At 34.5% G+C, this 25399-nt stretch overlaps 1 protein-coding gene across 2 annotated transcripts in view; it reads left to right on the forward strand.

Moving 5' to 3' along the window:
- Positions 1 to 8849: 8849 nt before the first annotated feature.
- The window catches only part of LOC145690822 (uncharacterized), a 66258-nt gene continuing 49708 nt past the window's right edge, over positions 8850 to 25399 (forward strand). For both annotated transcript variants that reach the window (XM_081766132.1, XM_081766130.1), the window contains exon 1: positions 8850 to 9595. In XM_081766132.1, coding sequence (XP_081622258.1) covers positions 9231 to 9595 — 365 coding nt within the window. In that variant the 5' untranslated portion in view covers positions 8850 to 9230. The remainder of the gene's footprint in view (positions 9596 to 25399) is intronic.

A 25399-nucleotide genomic window follows, 5' to 3' on the forward strand; every position in this document is an offset into this window, starting at 1 on the left:
ATAATTTCTTGAATTTCCTACACTGATTCTTAAAATGCCCTAAAGCATTGCAAAAATGGCAACGTAACTGATCTTTCTTTACAGTTTTTTCACTAATTTGTTCCCCCAAGTTACGTTTAAATAATGCCGGATCTAAAGCCTCAGCTTTAATTTCAGGTACTTTACTAAGATCCTGTGCGTTATTAGAAACAATTGCTAAGTCCTTTCCTACGCTCCCATTTTTATGCAACTTTGCGTAATTTACTTCTTCTAATAAAATAGATTGGATCTTTACAGCATACGCTTCCAATTCTTTAAGCGTGCTGAATTTTCTTTCGTGCATGTAAATTTTAAATTTAGGATGTGACTTACTAATAATCCTATTTACTTGCTCCTCTTCTGACGGTGGGGTTCGAAGTCTACTGTATAGAACTGCCATACTTCTCACAAATTTTGCCATGGATTCCGAAGGCAATTGCACTCTCTGCGCAATTTCTGATTCAATTTCGAGTTCATAATTGAAGCTATAGTATTCTTGTAGAAAGCTATTCTGGAACTCGGAGAAATTCAAAAATGGAGCTTTAAAATTGAACCATTGCTTACTATCCCCGTCTAGTAGATTGGGAACTATCTTATCTAAAATATCTTCCAAAGAGATGTCTCTTCTCTTTGAATAATCCCTTAAGGATTCTATAAATAAAAACGGATTGTCGGTCGTTGATCCGGAAAAATGTGGCAATTGTATTTTTACTTCGTCCACTATTTTCTTACAAGAGCATGTGCTAACTGAGCTTTCCCCGTTTTGACTGTTTGTTTCTACTCTATCATTATTTCTCTCGTTATTCTGACTCATACTCCTAATTAACTGCAGAATTTGTTCTACTTCAATATCTGCTTCTCCTTGTATCCCCAGAGCTTCTTTCAACGCCCTTATATCTATCTGTCCGGCCATGTCGGTTTTTCTTCCTGATCTTAATTTCATAAAAAGGATATGGTATTTTGACTTCAAAAATCCCGGCAAAGAGCCCACAAAATTATGTAGTATATCTTTCCTCAACTTATCTAATTACTCTTCAATTCTTCTTTTCTTATGAAAATACCTGGCCTACTTATCGATTCGGCCATTTCCTTAATGCAATACTCACTATATATAAATATACTACACATAAAAAATTATATTAATTCGTATGTACTATTATTCAATATCTAGGGGTATGTTTAACTGGAGATTCTTGTTCCCGGATTCAGGGACTTTTTTATTTTAAAGACAAAACACCATTATTTTGTTGATCCTTTTATTTCCAAGATAGATAAACTAATAAGAAGTTTTTAGTAATCGCACACGCAGAGTTATTCCCCCAGAGTCTTCACTGCAAACTCTGAAGTGTTTCTATCTGTATAGGCCCTCGCTCCGAGCCAGTACATTCCTAATGTAAATTCTCTACTCCTCTAAAAGTCCTTTAAATGTTGGGGGTCCTGTGGCATAAGCTTATTGCTGTCCTCACTGATGCAACAGCTCATCTTAGCCTTAAATTTAAAAGCAATTCTCTCACTTGAAGAAAAGCTTGTCCTAGCTACACAGAACCCTCGTATACAAGAAAAACTGTGTTCGGGATGCCTAGCTAAAATCTTTATGAGGATAAAGATGAGGGTAAGGTAAAAAACAGTCTCTCATTATGAGACAAGAAAATGGCCCTTAAAGTAGGCCGTGCCCTATCCATCGGTCTCTCACTAATGAGACCAGAAAACTTGACCCTTTTACAAGGGCCAATCCCTATCACAGGTTAAGACAGGAAAACAAAATTACAACATGTAAAAACTATACAAGGTTTGAGAAATAACTTCTCAACCATAAAATGGATCGAACCCAAAACCGTTTGAGTTCGGGAATATCCTTCATAAGACCTAACCAAAGGTTTAACAAACCTTTATCTTAATAAAATCTCACCTAATTAAACATAATTCCTAGCAGGGGAACAAACTTAAAAAAATCGAAAATAGCTTAAGAAAAAGTTAACATCTTAAATTATTAAACTATGTATCCTATCTCCCTACTTGGCCGCACGCAAGACCACCTAACCAGCAAGTCTTTTTACTGCATAGCCCTGACAAAAAGAAAAAAAAAAGTCCTCGAAGTTGACTTAAAAACAAAAGTGGTTGATCCACGTTCACCCAGGACCGAAGGCCTTATGTAGCCATGTGATCCAATGGTTTCTGAAAGAACAACCCTGACCAAGAGAACAGGGATCGCTTATATACGAATCGGGAAACACGTTGCAGAATCTAAATACGAAAAGTTCCCTAGTCAAAAGAAAGAAAAGATCGTTAACTTTGAAAAAAGGAAGGACGCTAACTACCTCCCCTCCTATAATTTTCCGTTTCTCTGCAACACATGTGGACTAAAACTATAGCTTCTAATGGACCAGTGTTTCTATCTATCTTTAAAACTAAAAGATTCATTGTTAACTATATGAGCTGAAATACTTAAGAAAAATAATTATACAGTTTGCATACAATATTCAGACTAATATACATATATATATGAAATAAATTATTAGCTTCATATTTACACTTAATATATATTAAACACCCAGGCCTGGGAATAAACCTAATATTTATACGTTTGTATATATATATTTATCATATAAAAGTACAAATTAAAAAAAAATCATTATTAATATAAATCAAGTAAGTGGCAAGAAAATGTCCACTTACAATAGTAATTCGTATACTGAATGTGTGTGCCAAATTTCAAGTTTCTATCTTGAATAGTAAGGGCGAGAGAATTTGTACCAAAAATTCCCACAATGCCACAAATTACCATAAAACACTATGATCTCAGGGAAAAAATTCCTGAGACATCCCTAATTACCCTAGGACTATAATTCGCCAATCATTCTCTTCAGAATAGAACTGTCTTTCAGGCGGTACCGTTCGCATGTCTCCATCATGTATCTAAGGCGGGAAATTCCTGAAAAAAGGATTTTTTGGGTCAAAATTTCCCTTTTTTCAACTTTTGCCCCTCTGGACCCCCTGTTTTTACGCAGAAATCGGAACAAAAAATCTGGTAAATAGTACTCGGTGGACTGAATGTTTGTGCAAAATTTCAATCATTTACGTAGAAAAATAAGCCCGCCAAGAAATATTGAACATAGGCTTAGAAAATGAGAGAATAAATTTTTGACTTATGACGTCATCACCTCCTATGTCTGGACGCAGGACGGTCTGAAACCATACGTTATGTCTTCTACAAGGCCTCTGGACTTGAAAAAAAAACGGACGAAAAAGCTCAAATAGAAGAGAAATAACACAATGTACCATGAAAAACGCGTATGGTACAAATTGTACCATAGAACCCCAAAGGGGTTAAAGACATACAGCACAACATTTACCCTACTTCTATAGTTCCATACCCTGTGTTTGAGACTGTTGGGATACTTTTGTTGACTAAATAATCCAGAGCATTTGTTCTTTTTGAAGACTTCGAGGAAGAAGCAAGTCCCAACACAATTTAAAAAAAAAAAAAACCTTTTCCAGTAGCGTAACTTGAAGCTTCAGTGCCCCCGCAACCTGTAGTTATGCTTCCCTAGTTTCGATATATTTTGCGACCCTGGAGCTCGTGCGTCTTCCCCCTCCGCCACGAGGGTTGCGGGGGTGCTATTTACGCCTGTGCCCTTTTGTATAATCAACAGACTTTTCTAAAACTAAATTAAGTCTGTGGACATAAGAATGAAAATATAATTAACAAGAGGCTGCAGTTCCCTACCTCACCAACCATAACTGGAGTTTCATCGTATGTTTGAGCAACAAGTTTTCCGTATTGAAAATTAGTCAGACAGTCAAACTGCGGCACGATGAAGACGATTGCAGTTCTTTTTTCAACACATCAAACTGCATCAAAGTGCAAATTCAGCTAGTAGATAAGCGGCTACAGTTGGAAATTTGTTGCATCGAAAGTTTTCTATACTAAATTAAAAACAAAATATTTTCAACTTAATTAGCATAAATCTTAAATAATAATAATTACTCGAATCGGAAGGAGCGCGGGCAACATCTCTGCTTCGCTCTAATTATCATTACTATTTCCCCTTGCTCTTAAAACAGTTCCCATATAGCACAATGCGTTTCATCGATAGGCGTTTCTATATATTTAATGACACTTCAGGGACTGACAATATCTTTGCTTTTTCAGGCATGAGACAACCATCTAAATTTACATACCGTTTAAACAGAAATAAAATCTCAATCAAATAATAATAATAATAATAATAATAATAATAATAATAATAATAATAATAATAATAATAATAATAATAATAATAATAATAATAATAATAATAATACCCGTAAGCTCAAATTAACATTCAGTGAGAAACTTTATTTTGAATCAAAGTAAACCTATATTAAATTTTTGTTAGAATATCCTATGGAATATATTCTTCTTGTTCACTGCTGCTGTATTATTCAAATTTAAAGATAACGTATTAACATACAAAAGTCGTGTAAAAATGATAGATTAACATATAAATAATGCACTAGAACATCAGTCTAACAGTAGCACGTATTAAATGCTATTAGTATGAAAAACCTGCTACTTATATTTGTCCGAAATTGTATGCTGTTAAGACAATGAAATAATCTTATGAATACTGAAATTACAGCCAAGTTTCTATCCTTAGAATGGGGAAGCAAACGAAACAGTATAGTAGAGTTACCGCCCGCTCGATCCTCTACAGCGAGAGGAGAGCGAATAGACTCCTAAGCGGGCGGTAAGTAGAATACACATGTTGATGATATTCTAGATTCTCCTTGTTTTGACAGGGAACGTTCCTATTTTTTCCTGTTCCACTCAGCCGAGCGGTAACATAAGGGCTATTCCGAAAGTCTAAATACGAGCGCGCAGGATGCTTCTGGCTGGCACGCTAAAAGGTGCTTCTGGAGTGAACGAGCGCTATCGGGATTCGCGTTAGTAGTAGAAAATGGATCGATCTGGGACAGCATCAGACAATTCACAAGCCCCTGGGAAATTGAGCACCTTACACCGTGAGCCCACGGTCTTTTACGACCTCCATTTTAGGGGTGAATTTATTCCCTTTTATGAGCACTTTTTAGGGGGTGTATTCGTTCTCTTTTACGAGCACATTTTAAGGGGTGATCCCGTTCCCTCTTATGAGCACTTTCCCAACCCCTATGTTAATTACGAACACATAGAAGAGAAGATAAATCATAACACTACGTAACACATAGCAGAACAGATAACACATAAGAGTACATAACATAACAAGGGTGTATTCATTCCCTTTTATGAGCATAGTTTTCAACCCCTATTTTAACATAGCAGAAATTACACTGAGACTATGAACACACAGCAGAACAGATAATACATAGCACAGCTAATAAAAGAGCATGGCTTATTTTCCAACCCTTATTTTAACATAGCAGAAATTAAACTGAGACTATGAACACACAGCATTTTAGGGGTGTATTCATTCCCTTTTATGAGCATATTTTTCAACCCCTATTATAACATAGCACAGATTACATAGCAGATCTAATACAAGAGTATGGCTTATTTTCCAACCCTTATTTTACCATAACAGAGACTACGAAACATAGCGGATATAGCACAGGGGGTGTATTCATTTTCTCCACCCCTAATTGAACATAGCAGAAATTACACTGAGACTACGAACACACAGCAGACCAAAGAATACATAAGATTCATTCCCTTTTATGATTATATTTTTCAACCCCTATTTTAACATAACAGAAATGACATAAGAATACGTAACATAGCAAATAACTCATTCCAACAATTATTTTAACATAACGAGCAAAGATTACAATCGAACACCCACGGTCTACAGATAATCATTTTAGAGGGTGTATTCATTCATTCTCTTTGATGACCATTTTTTCCACCCCTAATTGAAATTACATAGCAGAGCAAATAATATATAAGATTCATTCCCTTTTATGAACACTTTTTAGAGGGTGTACTCGTTCCCTTTTATGATTACTTTTTCAACCCCTATTTGAACATTTTAACATAACAGAAATTTATGAACACATCCTCCACCCTTATTTTAACGTAGCACTGATTTCGTTCCCAACCCTTAATTTAACATAGCAGAAATGACACAAGCATGTCCCCAAACTACTGACCATCGTGAACAAAGGTCAAACTCGAAAACGAAACAACATATCGAGGTGCTGTTTCCACATTTAGCAATTGGAAATCAACTAGTACAAGTTCCAAAATAATGACCATCGAGGTCAAAGGTCAAAGTACTTAAAACCTAATAACTCGAAAATGGATCCACATATTGAGGTGCTGTTGCCACATTTAGTAATTGGTCATCAACCACTGCAAGTTCGAAAAATAATGAACGCCCAATGAACCAATGAACGCGAATAACTCTTAAACAGAGCAACGTTTTGAGGTGGTGTTGCCACATTTAGTAATTGGTCATCAACCACTGCAAGTTCCAAAAATAATGAACGCCCAATGAACCAATGAACGCGAATAACTCTTAAACAGAGCAACGTTTTGAGGTGCTGTTTCCAAATCTAGTAATACGTCATCAACTACTACATGTTCTGAAAAAACTGACCATCGAGGTTAAAGGTCAAATATTTAACCTTTAATAACTTTAAACAAAGCCTGTGTGACCTATTCAGTTTTGTACCAAGCAGAGAGAAGTGAAGAATGAATAAATATGACTGGTTTACTTCGAGAAAGAAAGCTACTATATACATTTTAATAGCTGCGTATTTTAAATCATTTTGTACTATTTAAATAAACAATCGGATAAATTTAACCGGCTCAGAAGTTCAATGCTATTTTGTACTCTTGAGTGAGCTTTCCAATTTTGTAGCAAGAAGGACCATTTTTTAAACTAACTGAGAATTTCATTTCATTTTGTAATACTCAAATTTGGATGGAGTGTTTAGTTTTGTACGAACCAGAAACATTTGATTGGATTATTTCCTTATGTACCAACTGGAAAAAGTGAAGGGCCATTATTCAAATAAACGATGGAATACCAACTAGAAAAAAAGAAGTGAAGTATGAATAAAATTTAGGTGGACTATTTTCTTTTGTACCAACTAACTAGCTCATTATGTGCTGTTTAAAGAAACGAAAATTGACTATTTAACTAGCACAGAATTTATGTAAGAATAATTTCGATATTCTACTTTTTATACCAACGAGAAAAAAATGAACTAGCTGAATATTTAAATATACGAAAGAATAAATTTAAGTGACCTATTCAATTTTGTACCAATGAGAAATGGCATTTTTAACTGGTTCAGAATTTTACTACTCAAATAAACAATGGAATATTTAGTTTTGTACCACCGAGAAAAAACAAAGAATATTGTACCATGTTGGAGTATTCAAATAAACAAAGGAATTATAACTTGTATCAACTCTAAAATCAATTAAACGAAGTAATGCATTTGAGTGAGCTATTTAATTTGAAAAACCGAAGTTGAGTATTTTATACCATTTTGTATTATTTCAACAAACAAAGGAATAAGCAAAAAAGGATCATTTTATATCATTTTAAACTAGTCTAATAAACGAAGGCATAAATATGAGTGAGCTATTTAATTTTGTAGCTGAGTATTTTCATGAAAGAACAAAATTGTAGTAATCAGAAAAAGCGAAGACGACCCATTTTAACTAACTGAGAATTTCCGTACCTTTTTGTACTATTTAAACAAACGATGAGATAAATTTGAGTGGCCTGTTTATTGTACTAACCAGAAAAATCGAAGAAGGTCCAATTTATCTAACTCAGAATTTATGTACCTTTGTACTAGCCTAATGAACGAAAGAACAAATTTGAGTGTTCTACTTTTTATACCAAACAAAGAAGAACCATTTTGTACTACTCAAATAAACGAAAGAAAAAAGTGAAAAAAGACCAATTTAACTAGCTCAGAATTTATATACGTTTTGTTTAGGTGTCCTAGTTTTTGTACCAGCGTGAAATGCCTTTTTAACCAGCTCAGTAGTATTCAAATAAACAAAAAACCGAAGAAGGATCATTTTAACTAGCTCAGAATTTCTGTACTTTTGTGCCATTCAAACAAATGAAAAAAACTAAATTTGGATGGAGTATTATTTTTTTTATTATTTTAGTAGTATTATTTTCGCGTTACCTCTGAAATCTGCGGTATCAACAACAGTATGCTCCTATTTGGTGTTGGCATGTTGCATTCGTTCAGAATGTGAATGAAGCATAGGCCATTCAAACTTTAAGAAAAGAAAAAAGAAAGAAAGAAAAGAAAAAGGAAAATGTAAACATCTTCCCATGTCGATAATGAAATTTGAAGATATATGAAAACAACGAAAAACTGTAATATTTTTACCGTTACCGCCGGTAACAGCGGTAATACGCACTACACGTCCGTGAGTCTGCGTCTTAAGAGAGATTGAATTTCGTCAGCACGTGCAGGTGGGAAGTCAAATAGTTAGGTAAAGCAATTTCTACATATTGCGATTGAAATTTTGTTTCTCCGGTGGAAACGAATTTTCTCCGAGGGAATAATTCCCCCGGAACTACAACCTGAATTCATCCCTGATACGGATGCGTATAGTAAAACTGAACCGAAATTTGTTAAATACAGTATATTAATATATAAACAATACGTTATCTATAGCCGGCTATAGATAACATATGTAAATATTAATTATCTATCTACCCATCTACAATCTTTGACAACATCTATTCCAACAAATTTTCATGAAATGGCAAACAGAAATATCTTAAATTAGAAAAAAATAAATAATTCTAAACGCTAACTATGTTTCCAACCCTGCTTATAACACACATCTTTTCTGCTCGTAGAAGCAACCAACCATGTGCTGAAATGTTTTCTGATTCGTGTTACTGCGTGGGAGTTGGTAAAAACCTCTCACCCTACAGTTATCTACTCTATTCGTAAAAAAACATTTGTTATGTAATACGCTTTTATTAATTTATTATACGATTAATACTTTTAATAACTACCCAATTGATTTTGTTACCTTAAGCATTAAACTGGAGAGAAAAAGAAGATCTATTGTTTTCAAAAATCAATTATATACATAACGTTATTAAATCCTGATTGTTTATTTGATTGGAAGTATAAAGTTGCTTCTGTGAACGGTCTTGTAAATCATTTCATTAACACTGGCAGCATAAAATATAAGGGAAGTATAAGAACAGGGTCAAATTGTTATTAAATTTAAAGTCATAATGGCTGGTCTGGCGACTGTTAAGTTGGAATTGATGTGTAAAGAAGAAATTGATTATGACTTACCTCAGGAAGATCCACTCGAGGGGAAAGGGTGGACATACGAACTGATGACTGACAAAAAAGACTTAATATTATCTACAACGGAAGGAGAGCAAACAATGGAGAAGGATGCAGCTATTTTTTCTTTGGATGCGAAACTAAACGTTGGTATGGTGAAATCAGAATCTGCAGTACAAGATCATCCTGCATTTGAAAGTAATATAGAAACGCTAAGAAAAATAGTGGTTCAAGACACTTGCGCATCGTACTCTAAGGACTCCCGACAATTAACAGCAAAGAGTTCAAATTCAGTTCGGCAAGAAAGGTAATGTTCAATTTTTCATAAAGTAATTGGCTCAGATTGATAATATGGTTCGGAAAGTTTATAGATTAAAAGCAATACTTCATGATAAATATTTAAGTATGGGAGATGTAAATTAATACTCTTCAGTTTGGAAACAGAATGGCACATATAGACCAGCTGTGGCATATACCAAATAATAATAATAAGGCTTTTCTTATTAATGCTTTTTTTTAAAAAAAAAAAAAAAAAATCATAATTTTTTATCTGATGACAGCTTGAAGTTTATGAGTAAAGGCAAAATTAATATTTAGTTTGTTTTATAAATTCCGTAATTTCGGGGTGGAGTCTTCAATCCAAAAGACATCCGCAGCCTAATCCTTTTCGGAAATCCATCACTGCTGGTAATTAGTAATAACAAAGATTTAAAAACTATTAGAAAGGAAGTCGGCCAGGACTCACAGTACACGTAATATCTCTACATTCACAGATGTAATTAAGAAAAACTTTTGTCAAAATGGTCGAATGCGGGATGGAATCCCGGACTTCACGATAGAAGCGCGAAAGCTAACCACTCACTCATGTTTGTTGTGCACTTGTGTTTAACTTAAATGTATTCTCTCTCCTTCTCTATGGCCACAAACGTTCTCCATTGATTTCTGTCCTCATCCAATTCAATCCAGTTTCTAATCCGTATTCCTATTTCTGGTAGATCCATCTTAATATTGTTTTCCCACCTGCTCCTAGGCTTTTCTAATGGAAGTTTCACAATTGGATTTCCAGTTAAAACCTTGAAAGCGTTCCTACTTTCTTCCATTCTGACTTCATGTCCTGCCCACCTGAGCCTTCTAGAGTTGATGACTCTAACTATGTTTGGTAAACCGTATAAATTATGTAGTTCCTCCTTATGAAGTTTCCACCATTCCCCATTCCCGTTCCTCTTGGGTTCAAATTTTCGTCTCAGAATTTTATTCTCAAATAAGTTGAGTCTGCATTCTTCCAACAACGTAAGCGACCATATTTCACAACCATAAAGCATAACAGGCATGATTACAGTGGCGGAGCCAAGGGTGGGCTAGGGGGGGGGCAGGCCCCCTTGCTCATAATCTTGGTTCCCCTAGCGCCCCTCCCCCACAGAGAGTGATACTGCTATAGGTCGACAAACGGTGAGTTAATATTGGCCGCAAGTTAAACTACTACCGAAATATATCTCGGCAACAAAGTTACCAACTGCAGAATATCGTATGTTGCAATAGTCTGCGTTCCGAGCGGAAACCTTCAGGCTCTTTTTTTTTTTTTTTTTTTTGTAGTAGAGAAAGATCTAATTTATCTAAATCTATAAGGTGCATGCATTGACCTCAGCATCTGAATGTTCCTTTTAACCTCTGTCCCTTATCTGTTTGTCTTCTTTGTTTTCGACAAAGAAAAAAATCAGTCTGCATTCTGATTTGCTTCAATGTTGAAAGTCATACTAAAATAAGAAGTACTTACTTACAAATAGCATGCACTACAGTAAAACTTTACACTCCTATTGGACGAAAGAATTCTTCGTACACTATGTAATTAATTTCCATCGATTATGTCGATATAGAACAAATGCATAGCATCCATTAAATAATTTGGTATTATTATCAAATAATATCTAGCGTCTTGTTTAACATACAGTAAAAGAAGAGAGTAGAAGTTTTTTTATTAATTCTGTCATTCTCTCTGTTGTTTGAATCCCAATCGTTCGAGAAAATTAAAATACTGAATGAATACTGCCAACACCTACTATTTGCTACTGATACTGCTTCTCCTTCTCGACTACCTTCTGATCTTGTCTCTAGAACGTCTAATTTTCTAACGCTCTTGGCCGTGGCAACTAAGTAGAAGCCTTCTGCTGCGATGTTAATAAGCGATACTAGCGATCTCCAAGGGAAACGGAGTCAGCGCTTGGTGGACCTATTCTACTAACTAAAGCCTGGGGAAATGAGGCTACCAAAAATCAGTGATCTTTATAAATAAATATTTCAGAAGTATTTTCTTTTAAGCTATTTTAACTGTAGCTTAATCCCAAAACTGCTACTACTAGAGAAATCCCGAAATTTATCACAGAGCCAGTGCTACAATCTCCTGATTACTAACCATCAGGTAAGATACCGAGATGATACAACTTGGTCGCGGCAGAAATGCTATTTGGTGTAAAAGTGTAGTTACTCCCATGATCAGGTTGTATCAACCTGTTATCTGATGTGTGTGGGACTGGTCTACAGATATTCCATTCAGTAAGTTTAGTCAATGAATACCAATTTTTATCACAGAATTATATTAATTCTGCGTCAAAATATGCATTTCTGAGAAAATTACATTGTAGGAATTATGCAGAACAGTAAATCAGTGGTGACATGGATTTTCAACAGGATATACTAATTAGTGCCCCTCCTTCAAATCTAATATCAAAACTTAAAATATTAATTTAGCATCGGCTACAGGATAGTAGCATTATTTCAACTACATTTGAATTTATTTTAAGGCTTTGAAACATCCGAGACTCAGAGGATAGAAATAAGGAATATTAGTCAATAGGGCCACCGAGGAAGAATCTTGGTAATCTCCTCAGTTGAAATATGTGTCCACGAGGGATCAATCACACCATCTTCCGAATCTTAATCTGATGTTCTACCGCTGACCTTTGGCCATTCGGTGTGCGTGTGAAGTGTTTGTGTATTTGAATTCACGTCAAATTCTAAAAACTAGTGAAGGTAAACACACGAAAGAAAGAAAAGGAGCACGTATACTTCTTTTGCTGTAAGGAGTCCCGATTTAAATGTATGTTCTAACACTGTTTGATATTAGGGAAAGAAAAACACATTTCCTCTTTTTGCTTCAAAGAGTGCTCACTTCATTATTTTAATAACGTAAAACAACTATTTATATTATTATGCGGTATTCAACCAAATCTGAAACTTATGATATTTATTTACTTCCATCATTCCATCCGGGAAATAAATGTCATCTATACAGGACGGAATGTTTTCGGGTAAAATTTAATATTACTGCTGCCATGCTGTATCTTTGAGCTTCACCTAACTTTAAGTAGATACAGACATGGAAGGTTTGATTTTTGTAGATTTACTAGTTCAAACGCTGTTGAAAATGTGGTCTGGAGAATATGACTCTCAACGAACATTATTCGAACAAATTTATCAAGAATATTGCGGATCTGCATAGAAAATGGTCCTGAAATTCCAGAGCCGGAAACAGATAGGCTATAGGGGTTCGTCGTGGAAACGAATTTGACATTCCCATCGTAATATCACAAATTCTTTTTGGATTAATCTCTTCCTTCATTGGAGGCAGAAAACGAATTTTCTGAAGATAATATACTAAGAGACATTTTTCTGCCTACTGTTGATAAGGCAATCACTGAGACGGAAAACCTCTTTGGATCATGTAGCAAAATCAATAGATCAATCACCACTCTACATCCAAAAGGTTAAAACGTTCTAAGTTATAACATTCTGGAGCATATGGCCCAGTATTATGAAAGTGATCTGGAAATATTTAAATGTAAACTCAAAATCCTCCCAAACACAATTAAGTTGTATGAAGACGAGAGAAAACCAAAGTTGATTCTTTGCTGAATTTCCTTGATCTTTGTGTCTACAAAAACGTATTCCTAGAAACCAACAAGTTAGATATAATTTCTGCGACTATATCAGTTTCTAGTGCTACATACGAAAGGCCATTCTCATGTTTGAAAAGATTAAAGATATATAGGCAATTCAATGACTGATGATAAGTTAAAAAACTTTGGATTACTTTATATCGAAGACAATTGCTAAATCATTAGAGCTTGAAGAAGTTGTTGATAAGTTTGCTGCTGCCCACAAGAATAGAAAGATCCTCTCTTAAGTAGAGGCATGAACTAATTAGTTATTTTCTTGACCTGTTAAATTGCATTTGCTTCCACTTAAATCTACCAGCCACACATATTGTAAATGCAGCGAATAAATTACTACTTACTTATATTGGAAACCAATTGTATTAATGTATCCTAGTTGTTTGAAGTAGTAAATTCATACATTTTCACCGTAAAAGAGTAAAATCATGAACAATGAAGATGAAAACATCCACCTTGAAAACACACACACACACACACGAAATATATATGAAAAAAATCATTGGAGATGGCCCCCTCAAAATTTTCTTGGGCCCTTCATTGGCACCCCCTGAGAAAAATTCTAGTTACGCTACTGCATGATTATCATTTTATATATTTTAAGGTTTTAATTCCTTGACAGAATTCACGACGACAAAATATTTTGAACTCAATAATAACAAAAATTTCCTGATTTCAGTCGACATTAATTTCTCTGTGGGTATGATTTTGGTCTGGTAATAGTCGCCCAAGATATTTGAAAGTTTTCACTGTGTCGAAAGTATTAATTGATATTTTAACGCATTCCTAATTTGCCGTATTACGATCCTTCTGAATTTCCTTGTATTTAGATTTCTCTGTATTTACTCATGTCCCTGCAAGCGTTTAGTAAGGCGTCTGCATTTCTTTTGATTGTTCTTCTATCAGATTTTTATCATCAGCATACACCATAACCTGGTGAATACCATCCAAATCTAGGTTATTGTTCCTATCTTTGATTTTTCTTATAGCGTACTCCGGAACAAAGTTGAATGATAACGGCGATAACGCATATCCTTATTTGAGGCCAATCTCGAAGTGGAAGCTCGTATTTTTCTACTCGAACTTTACTCTGCGATTCATTTGAACACTTAATAAATCTAGCTTTTTCGGTATTCCAAATTCTGTAAGAATTTTGTACAATGTTTCCCTCCTAACCTAGTTGTAAGCCTTTCTAAAATCAATAAACTGTTGATGTACTGGGTAATATGTTCCCATTTCTTTTCGGGTATTTGTCGAATGGTAAATTTCTGGGCGATTTCGACTAAATCCACATTGATAATCTACAATAATTTCATCTGCGATTTTTTCGGAGCCATTGCATCTCTAATGTTAACCCGCCCCCTTGATTAGTTTTTTCTAATACAAATTTTGTTCTCATTTTTACAAGGATGAAAATGAGAAACTGTGGTGGGCGCAGACCTGAAACCATTAGAGGGCGAACTATCTCGAGCATTATTACACATTCGCATTTTATGTTTAACTGGCTGATCAACTGTAGTATATAAATTCCTATTACAAAAATATCGTTGCATACCGTTTAAGCGCTCAAAATGAAAGTTTCAAAACCACATAATATTATTGCGTTACGTTTAATAAACCAGCTACATCAAATATAAACTGAGGACCTTAGAAGTCAAGGTCAGTAACTGACTTTTGGAGTAAATTTATTTATGCCCAGGAAATGGACTTTCCATAGTGTAATATATAAACTGAAAAAAGAACCACGACGCAACTCATTCATTGGTAGAGCCTAGAGTGGGCTGCGATGTGGTTCTTCTATAATTTGCATATTGTGCTGCAGGAATACTTCTCAGAATATAAATAAACCTTATTGGATAATGTCATGTATAACGTAGATCCCTTTTATTAAGGGGGCCTCAATTAACCTGCTGATAACAGTGCACTAAATGCACTTTGTAACTATCAGTAGGAGAATGAACTATGTGGTTTTTCATGATTTGAGATAAACTAGTACTTTGGAAACAGTGGTAGATAAACTCACATAAAAATGTGATGTAAAAATGTGGCAATTACCATTTTTGTGGTAACTGACATTCTAAGCTTTGCTCGTACATGTCGACAGCTCGAAAATTCAGTTATGAGAGTTCACCTTGGTTTCAGACAGCTTAATTACTATTGATACAATGTCACAATTATACATACATACTTATATATATATATATATATATATATATATATATATATATATATATATATATATATATATGTATATATATATATATATATATTCAGCCTTCAACTTTTACCACTTTGAACTGTTTGCATGACAAGAAACAAGAACATTCTTACCTATCAGAAATCTTTTCATTTGTGCACTATCCCTGAGAGAATTTGTTAATTATGACCCATATTTTCACTTTATTTAGCATATTCCTTTCATACTGCATTAGCAGAGACGATTCAAAATTATCTTGACCGAAATTCGCCCTTAATCTAGATTTAATAATTTGAAAAGTCTCGTTCACAATTTACTTGTGTATAAGTGATCGTATCGATTCATTTGTACACTTTAAAGAGCTACGTATAACATCAGGCATACATGCGGTATTTATATATAATTTTGAACGCATACGTGAGGCAAGCTTTCTTTATGTCTATTTCCTAGAACGCTGGTTCAGTATTGTGTAACCATGTATCCTCTTCATACTCACTGCTTAATTATTCACTATCCTATTCACTCACAGCATCTCCGTGCGATGTCTTGGAACAAAGTTCTTCAAATAATTTTAGTTTTTCGGTAAGTTTTCCTTTATCTATACTGGAGTTAACAGATTTTGTTCATTGCATTTGTGGGTAGTTCGTCTTTTAAATCCAAAATCAGCCTTGGGTCGAAACACACCAACTCGTGATAAAGATTTTCTTGTTTCGAAAATCAGTTAGTCTTATTCTGATTAAATTTGTGAAGGACACAATTGAAAAAAAAAATCTGAAATTTTCCTCTTCTCTATTCCCTATGATTTCATGAGATGCCAACACAAATCACACGGCTACATTGTATTGAAAGAAGATTTTTGCACTATCGGAAGGTGGACACAGTTTATGCGGGTGATCACAGCGAAACGCATACGTCCTCCTAGTGTCTTTGGCACCTCCAACTCACCACTACCCCTACAACTGCCGCTCCGCGCGAAACCCAATCTCTTACGCACCTCGTGGCTTACAACGACATTCTTTTTGCTAATCCACTGTTACCTTATTGTCAGCACCTGGTGTGAAATGACCCAAAGAGAATTTCTCCGTGATGAACTACCCAGTTTTGGAACTGTAGCGCACTAACGAATGCAACGTAGCTTTTTCATTTTTGATCCAAGTACTGTGGGAATCGTCAAATAATTTAAATGAGATTTTTATTTCGTGGTTATTGCAATGAAGAATTTGTTAAAGAATTCCTGTATATTTTAACTGCGTGATGTAAAATGTCACGAAATATCAAAACTATACGCGCGGTGGCAATAATAACTATCATGACATGGCATCATATGATTCGTATACTGCTTCCCTAGTGTAATCTTTAACGAACGAACTGACACCAGTGGAACCATTTTTTTAAAAAAAGCAAACGAAATGAAGTGAATAGTGTATACCCAGTCAGGAATGTCTGGAGAAATGGCTACTGTATTAGCATCAATAGAACTGTATTTAAGCGCCGAATCGAACTTCAACTAACTTGAAACGACGAACTTAATGAAACGACCTAATTATTTTACCTTTCCTCAGACACTATTACGTTTTGACCTTGAATTTCACCATGAAACCATTCCTGTTTAGGAATCTTATAAACACACAAAACTTGAAAGCAAGCTAAGGTTGGTAGCTACTCTTTACAGGTCTTAAAGGATACAACTTCTAAAGTATTCTTCTTACCTTCATCCTCCAAAACAAAAAGCAGTGAACGCAGCGAATTATTAGCTATTCCACAATAATCTACCAGGTTTGGAAAAGTGTGGAAAGAGGTACCGTACTGATTCATCCAAATTGACAGAAGGCCATTTTATAAATTTTACGTTTGAAAATAATTGTTTAATCGAATATTTCTGATTAAAGCCTACACATTCGAGATAACAGTGGTAGTAACGTCAAGTGTGCAGAATATCGCTAGAAAACCAAAGACCTAAACATGTAGAACTTTGGGCCTGAAATCCAAATTAAATATTGAATATATTGCAATCACATAAATAGAAAAAAAAAATGAAATGAAATCTTTGAGTTTTACGTCCCGCGCATAACATAAATAGAGTAGACACATACGCAATTTATCTCTGTCGATTCAAACTTTAGAAAAACGATCATATGACACCACTATATTTGACTCAAAAGCTGTTGCTTGTAGGGAGCGTAAACCGTGGGCCGTTAGGTTGGTCCAACGCTGATTTCTTCCGGCGTTTGATGTACCATGCAGTAACATGGTTATTCATATTCAATATTTAATCTTTTAGTATAATAATTAAAGGAACCATAATTTTTAACAATTTCCTTGTTTTCTTTGTTTAATTCTCTTTTCCCTTTTCTAATTTTAATTGCCCGACTGTATTATTCCAGTTTGTGCTTTTTGCTTAACTTTTATCATGTTATGCGTTTCCATTCGATGATTGCGTTTAGCTATATTACTAATCGGAATTTTTCCACATATTTCAGAAATATTCGCTAATTCTTTTTAACCCAATTTTTTATCAGTTGTTGCAGTCAGCCAACCACTAATGTTTATGGAGGTTGGCCTTCTAAGAAATAGTGCTTCCCTCTTCCAGTTGAATTATTTCAGTGTATGTCTGATAGCTGGACACCGAACATGACGATACTTACGTGCCCCAAGACATGACATGCTAGGTTATTTCTCCAATTGAAGCAAGAAAGAATGAATATTTCAGCATCGCTTGGAGAACCACTAGATAGAAGGTATAAATTGCATTCACGTTGAGTTCTAAGAAATGAAAATATATGCAAAGAAAATGAATATAATAATATTCGTCATGCGAAGACAGAGAAAGCATTGACGGAACAACGAAATTTAAAGTCATGAGCATAAACAATTTGCGTTTCCCTCCTGCCCCATGTTTCTGTCTTGGGTTTTCTCTACCCTTATGGAATAAATCTCTTTTAGTACCAATAGAGAACATAATTTACAATGCTTAATTCCCTCAAAAACAAACTCTAATACCAGACTTTGAATCGAACGCAGAACATTTCGAATGAGACACGCTGTCCCCGTAGGTGCACAATCTAATGTGTGTGTTTAAATAAGCCATGAAACTCCACACTGACATAAATTTGCCCCGGTTCCAACTGAAATATGAATTTGATTTGCGGTCTTTAGACGTCTATAGGTTGACATTTGGCTTCAGAGAAAAGCATTTGATCTGTAGATCAAGATAAGGTAAAAGTTAATCCACAATCTTCACAAATTACTGTTGCAGTCAGATATATGTGGAACTAATCGAGGATTTGTATTGAGAAAAGCTAAAATATCCGAGCTGGAAGCATTTAAAATGTGGTATTGGCCTACAATGCTCGACCGAATGGAAAAGGAATGAATAAGGACTAAATTAAGCTCATTAAGGACGATAAATCATGAAAATAATAGGAAAAAGAAGAATTAGCGTACTTTGCTATCTTATTTCTCACTCCGATTGGATAAGGAAATGTAACAGGAATAGCATAAAGAGGAAGACCAAGGATTCAATATATAGACAGTTACGAAGAAAAGACCTTATCAAGGTATAAATCTGATCTCCCAAGAGACTGAAAAGTTTCAAAATGTCCATGTTGCCCAACAACCTATGGTTGGGGTGAACAGGAAGAATTCGAGGATTTAAAGTTTTGTTTCCTAGATTTGCGATATGAACATTAGTTCTTTAAGGAGGATTAGAAAAGTGATTTCATAAATCTATGAGGCCAGCCCTAGCTCTTGAAGGAGGTGTTCTAACCAGTAATCCGTGCGTGAATGTCATCTCGTAGCTTTGTTAGGTAATATACGGGCAGTGAAAATAGATCTTCGAAAAAGCTAATTGCAAACTATCATATAAATACGACGATACGTGTCATGTTTTTCTATGAAAAAACCCGTGTTCAAATATCGGCTGATAGTTATTTTTTACTCTCAAACTACAGTCTTTTATATATATATATTTGCATTTCTTGTGGATTATCTTAAATTTTATTGACCAGTGGTTAGTGGATGCTAGGTTTGGTCAAATATCTTCACACTTCGCTTTTTTTCTTTTGACTGCGCGGATTATTTCTTTGTCCCGAATGTGGTCTTTGTGGTGTTATGCCGTGTATACTACGGATATTTTTTACGTACTAATTTATGACATCTTTATTTCATTTTGCCTTTTTGCACAGTAAATGAAATAGACAAACGATTGCTTGCAAGGTTGACTCGGTGGTCAGATGGCTAAAGTGTTGATGTCTGGAATAAATGGTCGCGGGTTCAAGTCACATCAGGTGAAACATTTTTGTTTCTAAACATGTCGCTATATGTATATTATTATTTCTTTTCCTGCATTTCTCGTATGTTATCTTAGATTATGTGTTCATGGATTAGGGTAGGTTAAATCAGATTTCGTTATATATGATAACACTTTCGTATCTTTTCTTCAAAATGGATTTCTGTGTGTTCATATTTACTATTTATTTCAAATGTAATGGTCGAGGATTAGCAGTAATTAGTTAAGGATGTGTTCGCAGAAAATATAGAGCGATGCCATAGCACATTTTTTTTCTTTTACATCAATGCTTTGTTTTTCCGTTACTCAAGAAGTTACTACCAGTGTGTTGTATGCAGCTATAACTTTTACTCAATGTTGGTGCTGAAGCCTCAGTTTTCTGAAAACACTCGCTCTGTCAAATCACTCATTTGGCCAATCATTATGTGTCAGCACCTGTTTAAAAGTGACCTATGGATTTTTATCCTGATATAAAAGAAATTATCTGTGTTAAAATTGTATGCGTTTTATTTGTACACACACACTTTTACACTACATTTTAGAACAGGCATACCAAATCTGGTTTCGAATCTGGCGTAATATGACGACTAATTTTTTGAACTATATATGTAAATATCTATGGTATGCTATTGTCCATAACGTACATAAGTACAAAGGCAGGTTTTTAGACTAGAACTATGCTGTGTGTAAGTGACGGCAGTCCTCTAGAACGGATTTGCTCCTCCGTCCGTCTGTGAACAGGTTTCAGAGCAAAATTGTTAATAAAATATTGAGAAACGTGTTGTTGCAATTGATTCAGCCTTTAAAGAATAGCTTCCAACTTCTTACATAACTCTCTATTCAAATCTGAATTGATTTAAACTATCCATTTACAACTTCAACGTTTATTGCTGTAGAATGAATATTGTAATATAGCGATAAGTATTTATTTCCAGTACTTCTCAGCGTCTTAACACAACTTTCACGACTATCCAATGTTCTTTACCAACACCAAAGATAGTTCAAATTTACTAATCCATCCAGTTTCGAAAGTGATTTCCATACTGAATAAACAGTTAACGCTTTAATAATGCTGCTTGTTATAAATATTTCAGCGTTTCTCGAATAGATTCAATTTCGCCCTTTAACCCTATATTCAAACGGATATTTCTTCAGACTTGCAATTAGTTTCAGAGTTAACAAACTAAACCAGAGAAGGAAACGTTAACGGATAACGAGAAGTGATTATTTGAAAATGATCCTCTGTCTATACACAAGACATAATCACTGTGTAAAACGCTCTGCCAAAATGTTCAGTTTTTTAAATTCTTTACTATTGCCAGTTTCAATACCAGTTTCGACGTTTATTACCATAGAACGATGACGGAGACAGAGATGGAGAAGCGGTTTGCTGCCAAGAGTTGAGCGTCTCAAAACAACATACCATTACTATCCTGCATATTACTGGTACTTCTGGTTTCAAAATTTGTTTCTGAAGAATGAACACTGTAAAAGGTAGTATGAAGCGACTTTTTGCATTGGATGAAACATCTCAAGCATAGGCTCCATCTTCTGTATCAGAATCTTGTTCAAACCATACCTGGTTAATACTAGCCACTTCGGTTTGAACTTTTATCACCAGAGAACGATAACAAAAAGACTTCTTTCAACAAACAATTGAGAGTCAAACATAAATTAACACTTGGCAACGCTCTACGAAAACTGGAAATGGCAAAATTTAGTATAAATTTAGATTTCAATAGCTATTTCTATATGGCAATCGTGGTAAGAGTTATGGAGGTGCGTTTTTACAATCAACTGAGCAAGATAAGTTTGAAGTTTGTACATTTTCCGCTAATCCGTATTCAAAGCAGAGCGATTGAAATTAACCATTTCTTGTGTTAACATTTGTTATCATAGGACGGAACCCGTAACAGACATTAACAAACGCTTTGTGCAACCGATTGGCGGTCTGGAATGAATATGTCACAAGGCACAGCACTTTACCAAAATCGGAAGTTGTTGAAATTTTCTAAATATTTAATTTCAATACTGATTTCTGTAGAGTAGAAACAGTAAGAGATATCAAGATACGGTTTTGTACAATTGATTCAGCTTCTCAAGAATAGGTCCATCTTCTCCGCCACTCTCAATTGAAACCGTAAGTATTACTAATTAGCCATTTCCGGTTTCAACAATTATCCATACAGAACGGAAAAGGTAACAGATAGCTAAAGGCGGATTTCTGTAACCAATTCAATGTTTAAATTGTTCATATCGGATTACCCTCAGAACTCTACCAGAAACGAACATGGTTCAAATTTACTATTAAATCCGGTTTCAATATATTTTTTAACTTTTATTGCTGTAGAATAAGAAAGATACCATATAACCGGAACCAGTTTTCTGCAATCGATTGTGCGTCTCAATACAATATATAATGATTATTCTTGACAGTGTCAAAGACGGAAGTAGTTCAAATTTACTATTACATCCAATTTCAACACTTATTTTCTTAGAAGAAGATTAATAAAATCTATCAGGATGCAGTTTCTTGTAATCTATTCTGCATTCAAATTCAACTCAAAGATGAACCTTGAACCATTACTGGTTGTAAGAATCAACCATTACTAGTTTCAATGTTTATCGCCACAAAACTGAACAGTCATATATAGTGAGAAGCATTTTGTGCAAACACTCTAGCATCTTAAACGTTTTAACATATCTCTACTGTTCACAGCACTATATCAGAACCGCAAGTGCTTCAAACTTACTAGTTCTTCTGATTTCAGTACTGACTTCCGTAAAGCGAAAATGGTAAGAGATATTGAAATATGTTTTTGTACAGTCGAGTCAGCTAGCTTAGGAAACGATCTATCTTTCTCGTTAAATCTCTGTTCAAGTCGGAAGTGGTTAAAATTATCCGTCTCCGGCTTCAACATTTATTGCTTTAAAACGAAAATAATAACATGTATTCTAAATGCTCCAAATTTACGCCTAATTTCATTTTTCAGTAAAACGCATATTTTGCGCTTGGTGCTCAAATTACACAGTTATTGAAAGTGAATGCCTTTTAGCTGTAGTTGCTCTTAAACGATGGACTAAATTGTTGTATGGAAGACATGTAAAAGTTTATACAGATCAGCCTTTTTGGTATATTTGCATAAAACGAGACAGTGGATTTTTAGACTTGCTCGTTGGAGTATACAAATTCAGAAATTTGACATACAAATTCTGTATATCAAGGGCCACGATAATCAAGCTAGCGGCGCATTGCCACGTATCATTTTGTCTCCAGACACTGATAGATACCAAGTTAAGAAAAAAAAACATCCACAGTACGAAAATACCATTAAATATTTGGACAGCCTCAATGATCCCTATTTTAAGGTTAAAAATTGGAGCATTGCTGAATTTTACAAAATTGAAAATGGTATTTCGTTAAATTGTAGTTACCATTTTCCTGACCATTGGAAAACTTGTATCCCTCCATCAATTGTGAATGATGTAATTCTAAATTATCTTGAACAAGGGCATTTTGGTTTTGAAGAGATTCTAGGTTTCATAAGCGACTCCTGTAACTGAAATCTATGGACACAGATATTAGCAGCTATTTACGTGATTGTACTATTTGTAAACCTACGGTTTTTAAAACTTCACCACCAGCCAGACCTCTGCAAACTGTTGCCGTAAAGAACGTAATTGACAAGGTTCAATTGATTTATTAGTCCCCTACCCATCTTCTCGTAATGGAAATAAATTTGCATTGTCAATTTTAGGTGTATTTGGTAGATATTACACGATCTGTCCCGTTAGAAATGCCACCACCATTTGTGTTTTAAGATGCTTAGAATATTACTACTTTGTAAGAATGAAAATTCAGAAATCTATATTGGTATAGAATTGTGGATATTTTATATTACATAAATTTAGGTCTAAAATCGAAGAATACGGTATTACAATTCAAAACTCTTCACCATCCGAAGAGCTCTAGTGTGGACCTAATTCATAGAGAAACAAAAAGGATGTTTAAACTGTTGTTTAATTAAGACTATTCTTCTTGGAAGAGGTACATGCCTCAAATTGTAGTTTTGCTGAATTATTCTGTATGTAGTAGTTTAGGTGTCAGCCCTGCATGTCTTCACTTGAACGCAAAACCTAATTATTCTCTATTGAAGCATTTTATCATTGTAACAAATCAAAGTTGACGAAAACAAACCTGTATATTGGGAGAGTAAACCCATAATGGCTGACTACGGTAGGAATGAGAAGGTGAGAAAAAGAAATTAAACATACAACGCAACCGAGGAAGGAAAATATAAAATGAAAGAAAATGATTTAGTGTTTTAGTTGCAATCACGTTTGATCTCAGCTGTAAATAAAAAGATTAGTAAATTCTTCATGCTCTATAAAGGTCCTTTGTTATAGAAAATTAGGATCTCAGATAAAGTTTTTGAACTTATAGATCCTTCGAGTGAAGAATCTTGTAGCGTACATTCTGATCATCGTATGAGAGTGGGGGACGCAGTAAAAAACATATTTTCCAAATTAGCTAAGAATCACCTTCGTTTAAAAGAATTTGATTCTGCAAAACAAAACAGCAAAATTGTAGGTTCTTGCGATCCTGAAACTCTGGTAAATATAAACTTTTCTAATGTGACTAAAGTTAGTTTGTATTTAACTCAAGCGAAAGTAACAAGTTTAATGTCCAGCTACTGCTGAAAGAGCTACTGAAATGTGATTTGTATTTATAACAGTTGAATGTTAAGTTCGAGTGGCAAAGACGCACTTTCATATTGAGTTTAAATCATTTGTTAAATCCAAAATTGAATAGATGTGACATGTAAGAAAAGTCACGAACGCGGATTATATGCTAAAGTACATTCTATGTCAAATAATTGTCTAGCAATGTTATATTACATAAAAGAGATATGAGCTGAAAACTCTCATTTATCTGAGAGGCCATATTTTCTCGGTGCTTATGCGACAAGTTATTGTAAACGGTAGTAAGATCTTAAACCACCCTCAGTACAAGCAACTCAGTACCATCCTAAACCAACTCTTCTTGTTGCCATTCCGAAGAGTTGAGAAAATACTTTAAATGTATGATAGGGGAAGGTACACTTGTGAATTTAAGTTAATAGACGCTGAGTAGTCTAAAAGTGTGGCAGACTTATTTCTATCCGGCCTTATTCTTATCGTAACAATACGAAAGAGTAGTAAGTAATTTATTTCATATGAGTATTGTATGATAATAATGTGTAATTTATACCTCTGATTTATAATTATTTTATTTGTATGTTATTGCGTTAGAACGGTATAATTAGTTCGAAAATATTTTCTTATGTATATTCAATTTTAATGTATATATATATATAGTAATTTCACTTATTTTCTTTTGTGGAATATTAAAGTGATCATCATCACTTAACTACATCAGGCAGTGATGGAGATCTATATATTATATATTAACTTTATATCATGGTAAATTTATATTTTAAGAAATTTACGGAAATTGCCCGTTTTGATCTCGTAGGGTGTAGGTCATTTGGTCGCTGGTATTGAGTAAAGATTTTATAGGATAATTTCACCTCCCTAACATAATCCACTCGCCAGATACTCTCATTTTCCCCTAAAATTTAAATCTTTTTCTTACTCGTAGGATCTTCATTCTAATGACAGAAACGTAAAAAAGAAGGA

This window comes from Thermobia domestica, chromosome 7, assembly GCF_964235325.1.
Source record: "Thermobia domestica chromosome 7, izTheDome1.hap1.1, whole genome shotgun sequence".
Lineage (NCBI taxonomy): Eukaryota > Metazoa > Arthropoda > Insecta > Zygentoma > Lepismatidae > Thermobia > Thermobia domestica.